Genomic DNA, 11,300 nt, shown 5'->3' with positions numbered 1-11,300 from the left:
TAAATGGTTTAAAACTGTTTTATGGTCGATTTTTAGCTCCTGGGCGACTAAAAATTATACACTAAAATGGTTTTGCAACCCTTAACTGTTAATGATTTGAGCATAACTTAGCTGGTTGGAGAGTTTAAATATCTAGAGAACATGGTTTGTGTTGCGAGGACGTTTCGTCCCATTTCTTAAGGCTCGGGCAGCTCAGCGGCCCATGGAAGCATAACACGCAAGAAATTTATATTCGCAGAAACTTTTTATTTCTTTTATAATTATTTTATAATCCCTAATTCTAAGTCTAACCACGACTCACTTCCTCTCCGATCGATAGTCTAGCTTCGACTTCAAAACACGACGCCTACTCTCGACTCTAAAATACGACTTCTCCACTTGGGACTCTACTCTCGACTAACTCAACTAAAACTAAGAGTAGCCTATTCTACCCTATTCTATTCTTATGCTATTCCTATCCTATCTTAATCTGTTCTTATACTATTTCTATCCTACCTTAACCTAGCACTCCCTTCCCCTCACCAGACACGGAGTATCCGTGAGGCCAAAACGGTGGGCCCTCACAGTGTAAAACTCACAGTGTAGTCTATAGTTGCGCTAAAATATATAGCTTAAAGAATAATTACAAAAATGGATCTGGGAGCAAAGGCATATGTTTATCGTTAGAGATATACCTAAATGAAGTATCGCTTGGCCAACAGGAGGAAGTTCATGTGTACTAAACTATAACGTATAACATATTAAAATATATGAATATGGGTACGACGCAATGACGATTAAAAATACAGAAAATTAAGTGTAAACGTATCGTACATTACAAGATTAGTTTTTTTGAGCATTAATTCAAATCTCCCCTTCTAGATGGAAAAATCTAAGGATTTGTATGTTGATGCATTGAAGATGAGCTTGGACCTACAGATCTACAGTGCATAGACAAGTGAAGTAAGTATAGTAAAAAGGTGAGGAAAATTCGCGTCCGCGTTTTCACCCCACATATTTTTTCGTTTGGGGATGCCAGAATTATGTTAGGTTTAAGCTACAAGCAGCAGGTAGGTTAAGCTGTAGGCAATAGGCTGCAAGATTAAGCCTGGATAAGCCAAGCCAGCATAGCCAGGATTAAATCAACTGTAAGGATGTATGATCAAAAGTGTGAAGGTATGGGATTTATTTCATTTGTATCGCAGTGTGCTACTGCGGTTTTGTCCCTAATCTGCTCGGCTGCAGAACGCCAAGTCTATCCGTCTCATATAGTGCCAATAGAACTCGGCAAGAGACGGTCCCTAATTTCTGGAGTTTAGGCGGATTGCACGCCTTATGTTCATGAGCGAATAAAACGCTTGATTTGAATTGCTGTCAAACAATTAACTTCTTTATTTGCCAGGTGCATTATTTATACTTAAATCTATAGGTGATTTTATGCTAACGTTATCAATTATTTTAATTAGGGCGCCTGGCATCGTATTGCATTTCGTAATGCAATACCCAGCCAGTTGAAGTGCGACAAAATTTTTGTTTTACTTTTTTGCTACAGAATTATGCAAATTCAGCATAATTCTGTCGCACTTCAAAGTGGTTGCTTACGACGGTATGGGATCACACTACACAACACTACAGCATCTCAACTGACGGCAGCTGACACTCATTACCAGCTGAGATCCGGTAAAATTAAGAGCGTCAAATCTTTCTAGAAGCCAAAAGGGTGACTTCCGCATTGAAGGTCTTCTGGTGTAGGAGTACGATTTGAGAAAACATATCACATGCCAAGGTCTTTAGAGCTTTTTGTTTTAATCCTCGTGCGATGAAGTTTAGTTTTTTATATTCGTTTTTTTTATTTACTTAATAATCTTCCTAAATGAAAGAAACAAAATATTTAACAAGGAACTAAAAATACTACGCGGAATGATATTATAAGTATGAATTATCTGTAAGAAAACCATAAGTCCCTAACGATGTGTATGTTCTTTATAAGTGAATGTTAATTCATACAACATTGAATTCATATGAAATGGATAGTCTTCGGTATTTTATGAGGTGTGATAATCGTTAACTTTGAAAGTAAATCGAAGCTAGAAACAGTATATCAATGCGAAATGAGTATTACATATAATATTAGTTTGGGGAAAAATAAATCCATTATTTTTTCGGTAGATGGCTGCACTGATAGATTTCTCGTAAAGTATCGATCAAACAATTTCCGATACTGTACATTGATATACTGTACATTTCGCAGTAAAAAAAATTCTCTTGCTGTTTTTTGTTTGGTGCAGTCAGTTGTGAGTTACAGCGTGTTAAAAATGGAAGTGAACAAAGAGAAAATTCGGTACATTTTACAGTTTTTGATCTCTACAGTCAACAACTAGACCGTTTGAAGATAGCGATTGACCAGAAACGGCCAGAATTGGCCAACAGGAGAGGTGTCGTGTTTTACCAGGACAATGCTAGGCCACACATATCTACAGTGACTCGCCAGAAACTTCGGGAGCTTGGTTGGGAAGTTTTAATGCATCCGCCATACAGTCCGGACTTGGCACCAAGCGATTATCATCTTTTTCTTGCATTGCAAAATTTTTTTAATAATAAAAAATTGGAATCTAGGGAGGATTGTGAAAATCGCCTACTAGAGTTTTTTGCAAATAGAGACCAGGACTTCTATGAGAGAGGCATTTTGAAGTTACCTTTAAAATGGCAACAAATCATACAACAAAACGGTGCATATTTGACCCAAATCGGATAATCTGAAGCATGTTAAATAAAGTCCCGAAGTTCATATAAAAATAATGGATTTCTTTTTCCCCAAACTAATATATTCCAATTCGGGTTTTCAATTATAAATTATTACAATGGCTTTGGCAACCTGTGGAAATAATTTCACCTGTTGCGTTATATGGTCCATGATTTGTAGCTCTGGCTTATTCGGATCCATAGGATTTTAACGTACTACTACTGAATAACGGACAGCTATGGTCGATGCCTTAGCTAAAGCCAAGGAAGCGTCACGAATTAATACCACACGTACAAACATCATAGTGCCATAAATAAAAGCAGAATTCTTCGGTGGTATATAGGTACCATCGAATAACACTTCTTGGTTCTTCATCAATATATGATTTATCGGCACGCGCACACTTTTAAAACCTAAATAACCATTGTTACTCGATTTCATCCGCAACTTTGGTCCAATTTTGGTCCGGGCACGGGCATATGAGTTTCCTCGTCGCGTATTTGAACAAAAAACGGAGTCAAACTTCGCAATTTCCGCAAAGTGTACAGTTGAGCAACTGCCACCGCATAGTTGGCTGTATGGCCTCCTTAAAATGGGCAAGGAATTTTCAAATAACGTTTTCAAGATTATACTAACCAAAAAAAACTTACAGCCGCCTGGCCACCATTTATAAGCCGTTAATGTCGGTGAATTTAAAACGAATTCTTGAGTCTTTTCGACATAATTAACGCGCGTCTCCAGACCTCGCAAGAAGGTCCCACGGTCTAACTCGCACAAGTGGTTTGCTGTATAACAAATGTAAATGATCAAAGAAATTTTTTTAACGGAAAAAGTGATAAAACGACGGAAAGCCAAAAATAATAAACGCCAAAATATAAACGCGTAGCAGCAATCTCACTAAAAACGCTGTAGGGAAGGCATCTAGGAATACGGCTTTCATCAAATTTTAATTTTATGAAAATGAATATGTCTTGGCTTGTTAGCGTGCCCGTTAAAAGCAATTGCTCACCTGTGTTAGTGGTTAAGGGTTCGCTAATGGCTGCTAACAATTCCCAAGTTCTAATTTCACATTTTATTTCTTATGAAAATCTTTAAATCTTTTTACCTATGCAGGTCATATATCAAATTTTGCTTGACTGGGTGCGTAATGCGGACGATGAGAACAGTACGGTTGCTTATATAACAAAATTGCTTTGGACATGTATGAGGTAATTGAATGTTTCATGACAAATTCGTTTTTCGTTGCTCTACAAGCTATGAACCGAGAATCAATGTAAATTTCTATGTTTTTTTAGGAATTCTCTGGTCAATTAAATGCTAAATATCCCTTACTTGCAAAAGACATACCCACGGGTCGCCAAGAATTAGTGGAAATTATTGACAGCAGCGATGAAGAGGATGCCACTGAGATGGCTAAAAGTGCGGAAGAAAATTCAAAGCCTAGCTTTTCCAAAAACGATTTTTTACTTATCGAAAATGAATTAGATAGGACTATCAACAACGTTTTAAATAAGGTCGATATGCAAAGTCAACTGACTTGGTCGAAAACTATACTCACCTACATTTGAAGCATCTGGAAGTGCACAGAAAACGACACGCGATTATTGCTGATTCTTTAGGCCATATTTACCCTAAATCAGAAGAAGTTAACTGTTTTGAAATTTTACAATGAATCCAAATATGAGTGTGCACTCCATTCATTTGTGGTATTTCTTGCGGCTCTTGTTATGCCTAAACAAGAAAAACTTCGTTTACTCACCAATTTCTCATCTAATGAAAACTTAGCCTTTCGCGAAAAAATAACAATTTATGCAGTCATTAACTGACTTTTTGAATGCATAGCGTGGCTACTACCAAAATGCATTGCGTTAATCAATGGATCCCGCGTTAGGCTACCCGCCGAATTATTCTGCTGCAAAGTATATGCCGCTCCTCTCAACGTGTTCAGTAAGGACTCTTTCATTGGAGCAAAAAGACTCTTCACTTTCGATATATTGTAAATTTTTTCACTTTGCACTGAACTGCTGGATTCTGAGACATCTGTTCGGCCATTTGCTGGCCAGATTGTTGCGGCGAAGACTGCCGAAGCGGCGACACTCCTGATTGCATCATTGAATTCGAGGGACCGACGCCCGAACCGAGAAGGAGGAAGAATTGAACTGTAAAATATTTGACTACCCGCAAATTATATGAGCAAGACGAAGAATTCAATTGTAATACATTTGACCAGCAAGATGACGGCCCGTAAATTATATGAACAAGAGGAAAAATTGAACTGTAAAATATTTGACGATCTGTAAATTATATGAGCAAGAGGAAGAATTGAATTGTAATACATTTGACCAGCAAGATGACGACTCGTAAATTATATGAGGAAGAGGAAGAATTATTGTGTAAACTTTACTTGTGGAATTGATATTTAATTTAAGCTAAAATTTTAATGTTGATGCAGAGGTTGGTATGGTATCCGAAATTTTAACAAATACAGAGGCTATTTCTGTTTTATATGTGGGTGTGACAGCTTGGTTTGGTATCTACCTTACCGCTCAGCTAGGTGCCTTAACTGTGGTGCCTTAACTGCCGATGGCGGTGGCGCTAACAAGCGTGTCCTGGTTTTAGGTGGTTGGGGTGCTGTTGGTTCTTTAGCTACTCAAATCCTGAGAACTCAAGGTATTCAAGTCCTAGCAATCTGTACCGAAAATGCCATAGAATTAGTACAAAATCTGGGTGCTGATTGTGTGATCGATTACCGTAATCTTTCAAAAATGGCTACTCTTCGTAATTTTGCGCCTTATGATTTAGTGCTTGATTGTTGGGGTCAGGGATCAGAAACTGCGGAGGTTTTAGACTTTGAATACGATCAGAAGTTACATTTTCCTCACCGTTACTGAGAATCATCGATAGTTGCTATAAGTTTGAAGAATTGCCGGAAGCTTTGTGCTTGCGTGGTAAACTTGTAGTCACTCTAGACTAAATATTAATTTTGAAAAGTTCTAAGTAAATGCATTGCATTAATTCACTTTGGATTGAAGTATTGGTAGCATTAAGTAAATTATTATTTTATATTGTTCTATGGCCCATTATCAAAGACTACACTGAGCTGATGTTTTATGGCAAAAAAAAAAAAAAAAACAGAAAAAGACGAAAACGTCGTCACACGACTTTTGAAAAGAAAGCATTACATGCGAAGCGGTTCAAAAAGTAATCCGATCCGAAAGCTAGCGTTCGTGCACGGTCCAAATGCGTGGCGGGTGGACTAACTTAGATCTATCCAGAATTACTTTCGGGCTCAATCTCAAATCCTTCTTCTTCATTGTATTCTAACTGGTTCTTCATGATTCTTGCCATGTTTTCAGTTCGAGATAATTCAGGATCTTAAAAATTAGAAAGATTTCTTGTAGACTACTGGTTCTTCATGATTCTTGCCATGTTTTCAGTTCGAGATAATTCAGGATCTTAAAAATTAGAAAGATTTCTTGTAGACTATTGAACTCGTTTAAATTTTCTCATGTATAACTTCGCAAAACTATTAACTATTAACTTTACATAGAGTCCAAAAGTTTGCTATATCTTTTTTATTGGAAATTTGTTTACAACAATAACACGCAACTGTTCTACAATGACCAAATGGTGCGTGACAGATTCTAAAGTGCGACTTTGAGAGAATACGATGATTTGGGCGTAGGAGTTTGATGAAGAGCCCTAATTTTTACGAACCTTATTTTTTATGCCCAATAATACTTCAAGATTAAAATTGCTTTTAACGCCTCCTACTCAACCTCATCACAGATGTCTCTAAAAGGTATCTTCGTCGTCGGGCCTACAATCCAAAAAGAATCATCCGTGCTGCTATCGCGTTTTCGACAATGTTCTGATATAATGAAGATGTACAATCAAGTGCATAACCCTAAGTACCAATTTACTTTGTGGGGATATTCTCAGCAAGAGGAAATTAGAACCTATCAACAAAACACCGTCACTTAAGGGACGCCTTTAGCATCATCTGCCGCTGCATTGTTTGCATTACCTGGCTGACAAATACGCTGACAAATTCCCAGTTGGGACAACAGCAATTACATCTTAGGTTCATGTAAATGATATTCTCTGTGGCATCGAAACTATAAAAGGATTCGCTGAACTCAGGCAACAGATGACCAAAATATTATAAAGGGGATGCTTTAAATTAGATAAACGGCGCTCAAATTACGAAGGCCTTCGTCACGATAAAACCACAAAATATTTTAATTTAAAAGATTCGTCAGCAACGGATGTCCTGGGATAATCAAAACGATTTTTTTATCTTCAATAAAATCCAAAAGCGAAGAGGAAGTTTCAAAACGCATCTCTTTGCCTTTGTTTCATCGTTCTGGGATCCTCTAAGACTTTTGACGTGGCTCAATGAAAAAATCAAAATTTTACTTCAAGAATTATGGATCTTCAAAATTGGCTGGGGTGCCTCTTCCTCAGAAGCTGGTTGTCGTTTGTGAGTTATCTTTAATCTTTGTCATCTCAGCCGCCGTCTTTACATTAGAGTAAAAATTAGCTGAGTTAAAACTTATTGGCTGCCATATATTGCTAAATCAACATCAAAATCCTAAAGGATACAAAATTACTTCAAATTCCAATTGTGAACTGAAGCAAAGTTCTTCAATACTTTCTTTATTTATAGACAACAAGCTCTATGAAATCCAGGAGCCCACCAATGGATGGAGGCCGTTTAAAATTAGGTGATTTACGAAGACTCTGCCGCAATATTGTAAACTCTTGCTGACAATGCACATGCTATCGAAAAACTGCTTCAACAAATGATGTCAAACATGCCTGCAGATCAACTTAAACCTTCAAGAGTATTCGCTGATGTGTCGTTTTGTAAACTTGTAAACACTTATCTTTGCGTACGATTGATTGGGCGACCGGGCTTGCGAGTTGTTATATTTACGACACGTGATATATTTTGCGGCAACGGCGCCAACCTTGTAGGGACAAACTCGAAGTTGACGGAATTGAAAGCGTTCATATTTGATGACCAGAATCGAAATTATATTGCCACTTTCTGTTCTAATGAATTTATTAATTGTTGATTTATTTCCGCCTGGGCGTCCTACTTTGGTGACCTGTGACCGGCCTCTATTAAATCAATCAAGGCTCATATCAATTGGACGCTAACATTCGCCTAATCTATGAAGAAATTGTCACAACCATAATCGAAATTGATCCGTTCCTGAGTTTAAGGCCAATCTCACCGCTCCCATCTGACTCTAACAATTTTAAGGCACTTACCGCTTGCCACATCATAACCGGCTGCACATTGTGAGTATATAAGTGTACAAACGAATGTACAACTGTACTAAACGAAGTGGCGTAGCTTACATTATGGTCGGCGTTGCCTGACCATAATTTTTTTATTTAATTACTATCATGAAGAAATTTTCATCACATAAACATTAAATATTAGGCCTTTTTAGTCTATAGGATTTAGGTTTCAGGAGAACTTTCATATGCGGTCCAAATTCGATGATTTCTTTGTCAATTTACTATTAGGAACCAATTTTTACCATGAAAGATTGAAAATTCGATCTTGTAACGTTACTCAGGGTTTTCCCCTCTATAACAGGGAAATACTCAAGGCTAATCCAAGGTGTTTGTACAAGAAAATATATTGTTGATTAAGAAGACCTTCAATATTCTATTTGCTTCGTTTGTTTTACTTTTCTTTCTCTTAAGAATGTGGTAGATTTTTATATTACAATCGCTCAGAAGAAGAATAAATTGGACATATAAGCCACAAATCTATTGGCTTAGTCCATCTGTGTTCAACATACCAAAAAAAAAGAAAAAAAAAAGAAGAATAAATGAATAGGAAACAAAACAAGTGCGTAGAAAGGAAATCAGCAGGGCAAGTGTGTGATCCAAAGTATTTTCAATTACGTTTGCCCTTGGGTAAAACACATCACTGTACTAAATTCCATCAAAATTTTCAAAAACTGCGACCTGTAGCTTAAACACAAATTTACATGACGAATATACAGGGTTAGATCAATTCAGATAATGCTTTTGAATTGATCGGTATCATAAAAGGTGGGTTCTTCCTGAGCCCTGCTGCGTGTTACATGCTGTACCAGAAATGGCGTAGGGTATAATAATTGTCCAAGTCTAATTAAGAATAGCCCCCGTTGGCCGACGGGTGAAGCAGGAACAAATGCGATTGACGTGGCTTAACGTGGCTTCATTGAACATCAGTAAAACTTCTGGTACACTTATTGAGATTGAGTTATCATTTTTCTTTCCTTTTCTGTATCTGTCATGTGAACTTTTTAACTTTCTAATTTATTAAATCAAATAAGTCAATATTTATCGATCTCTACTATGGTCTTACGCCTTATACCTGGCATTCTTTTCTAATGCATATATTTGATGCTCAGTGTAATGGAAACTTTAAGTGATCCAGCCATATAAATAGACTCCTCGGATGTCAAGTAATTGTTTACCTTTTTTTCCATTTCGGAAATATCCTAATGGTACAACGCAAACATATTTTGCTTTACATTGTGTTCGCATCAGTTACTTTCGGGATTCGCTTGTGGTTAAAAAAAAAAATTATATTATATGTTCTGACCGAAGCTTTATATGATTTCTTGCCGAAGGTAGAAGTTATTCCTTTACCATAATTCTTTCATCGAGCAAATTGGATCTAAAAATCAAATGAGAAATTCGATGATTTCTACGTTTCGATTTACGAATAATATGCAGACTACAGCAACCAGTACCAGAATCCCACTTGTCGAATGTGGGAATATTTCCTTTAGAACATAAAGATCAGATTAATGATTTCTTAGCCCAGTTTTCTCAAGCGCCTATATATTAGTTGACGAAGTAACAAAAGAAAACGAGTTAAATATGGTGAAAGACGAGATTGCTGGAATTGCCGTCAGTCGGGGCATTGATATTAAAATTGTTTGGCAGAAAGATCGATTTTCTGTTATGGTTGCGATACACGTATAAACCTAACTGCATTAGGTGTTCTAAACGTCTATGCGAACCGATCTCCAACATGTAGACAATAATTTAAAATTGTATTCCGAAGAGAGTAAATCAGATTTTTCAAATGCACGTTAAAGAAATAAAAACCTCAACAAAATCTTCACATATGCATATTAATTAAAATCTTGCACATAAAAATCCCTCGATTAGGCCTAAAATAAATTTAAGACACGCGTAACGAAGCGTATAGAACCATTCGTAAATTATCTTGTGGGAAAACCCTGTTATCCGGCGAGTTTAAAAAAAAATAAAAAATCAATGAAATGAACACAAAGCTTGTAGAGCGTGCGAAACAAAAGATAAAATATGTAGAAATCATATTTATAAAACACAAGCAAATCCACATAACGCTTAATGATAAATACAGTGCAAGCACAACACGGCAATAACACCTACCAAGGTATTTAAAACTAAATTTCCCATGGCGTCATCGAGCACAACGTGGGTATGTCGAATATGAAAAAAATCTATACATGCATAAAATACATGCTAAATTACGTACCCATAAATTCGTCATACGTACACAATTTGTACGGGAATTAGCTGTATTTTGTTATAATATGACAATTCGTTTGCACAGATTGCATGACAAAAAGTTAAGCAAGAAGTGCTTTATCTCTGTTCAACATACCAAAAAAAAAAGTGCATTGGAAAGTTGTGGGTCTTGTTAAAGACATTATTAAAGTGAAGTAAAGTGAGAAGTTAACATTATAAACCGGGCGGAAATTTTGTAAAAGAAGCGTCACATCACCCAAGGAATATCACCAACAACTCCGACCAACTTTGAAATTTATGATCAGCCAACATCAGTTATACTGGCAATGGCAATAGAAAACACCACTTTCACGTCTGATCCGAATAATATTATCCAGTAGTTACCGCCAGCGGTACAATGAGCGCAAACGTCAAGATCAGATGACGGTATCAACACATTGAATGCATCAGCTTCCGCTTGAAGTCGCTGAGTCGAGGGTGTCCGTAGATTGGAATTCAGTTTCACCGCAAATCGTGAAACACACAGTAGCCAGCGCAAGCGTACTGCTTAGATAAGAATCGTTGTTAAGTTAAAAAACTGCCTGTCTGCATATAGAGCTTCGAAATATTATTGCTTTGTTGAGGCCACGCTTAAGTGCTTCTTTGAAAGGATTAGAGGCTATAAAAGATGAATGCACGTATTATTGCTAAACTACCTAATTCGGAAGATATGGGTGGTTTCAACTTTAGCCCACAGACGTTTACAACTAAAATAAATACACGTGCTTTACCCTTATACTACTGAACAGGCAGATGTTAAGCCCTGGGTCATTATGCACCCTACCTTAATTACTGTCTTCTTCGGCCCATGATTTCAATGGGTGGCCAAGAAGTTGGGTCCGACAATCTGGAGGTCGTAGTTTAGAAGCTACTTTGCTCTCAACAACAAAAAAATTATAAATTCTCTAGTTTTTTGATTTTTTTATTACATTCAAATTTTTTATGATCTAATAAATTCTCTTAATCTGATAGCACTGATTCTGCTGAAATTGACATAAAAATT

At 36.8% G+C, this 11,300-nt stretch overlaps 2 protein-coding genes across 2 annotated transcripts; one reads left to right on the top strand and one right to left on the bottom strand.

Annotated features, from left to right (window-relative positions):
- Positions 1-2,926: 2,926 nt before the first annotated feature.
- On the bottom strand, positions 2,927-3,430 carry LOC119640187 (probable peroxisomal acyl-coenzyme A oxidase 1). The gene is made up of 2 exons (XM_038038031.1): positions 3,373-3,430; positions 2,927-3,308 (listed from the first exon to the last, which is right to left on the bottom strand). The coding sequence occupies exons 1-2, from the start codon at positions 3,387-3,389 to the stop codon at positions 2,930-2,932; spliced, it is 396 nt and encodes a 131-aa protein (XP_037893959.1). The 5' UTR covers positions 3,390-3,430; the 3' UTR covers positions 2,927-2,929.
- Positions 3,431-4,956: 1,526 nt separating this feature from the next.
- Positions 4,957-5,613, top strand: LOC119640199 (reticulon-4-interacting protein 1 homolog, mitochondrial-like). Its single transcript, XM_038038039.1, has 2 exons — positions 4,957-5,018; positions 5,175-5,613. The coding sequence occupies exons 1-2, from the start codon at positions 4,957-4,959 to the stop codon at positions 5,611-5,613; spliced, it is 501 nt and encodes a 166-aa protein (XP_037893967.1).
- The last annotated feature ends 5,687 nt before the right edge of the window (positions 5,614-11,300 follow it).

The sequence above is a fragment of the Glossina fuscipes genome, unplaced genomic scaffold, assembly GCF_014805625.2.
Source record: "Glossina fuscipes isolate IAEA_lab_2018 unplaced genomic scaffold, Yale_Gfus_2 116, whole genome shotgun sequence".
Classification (NCBI taxonomy): domain Eukaryota; kingdom Metazoa; phylum Arthropoda; class Insecta; order Diptera; family Glossinidae; genus Glossina; species Glossina fuscipes.
This window is presented reverse-complemented; position numbering and strand designations above follow the sequence as displayed.

Bases quoted from the DNA above. Each gene is read 5' to 3' on its own strand.
- LOC119640199 (XM_038038039.1), top strand. From the start codon at position 4,957: ATGACGGCCCGTAAATTATATGAACAAGAGGAAAAATTGAACTGTAAA. The intron at 5,019-5,174 runs GTAAATTATATG...ATGTTGATGCAG, and splicing joins TGTAAAATATTTGACGATCT to AGGTTGGTATGGTATCCGAA.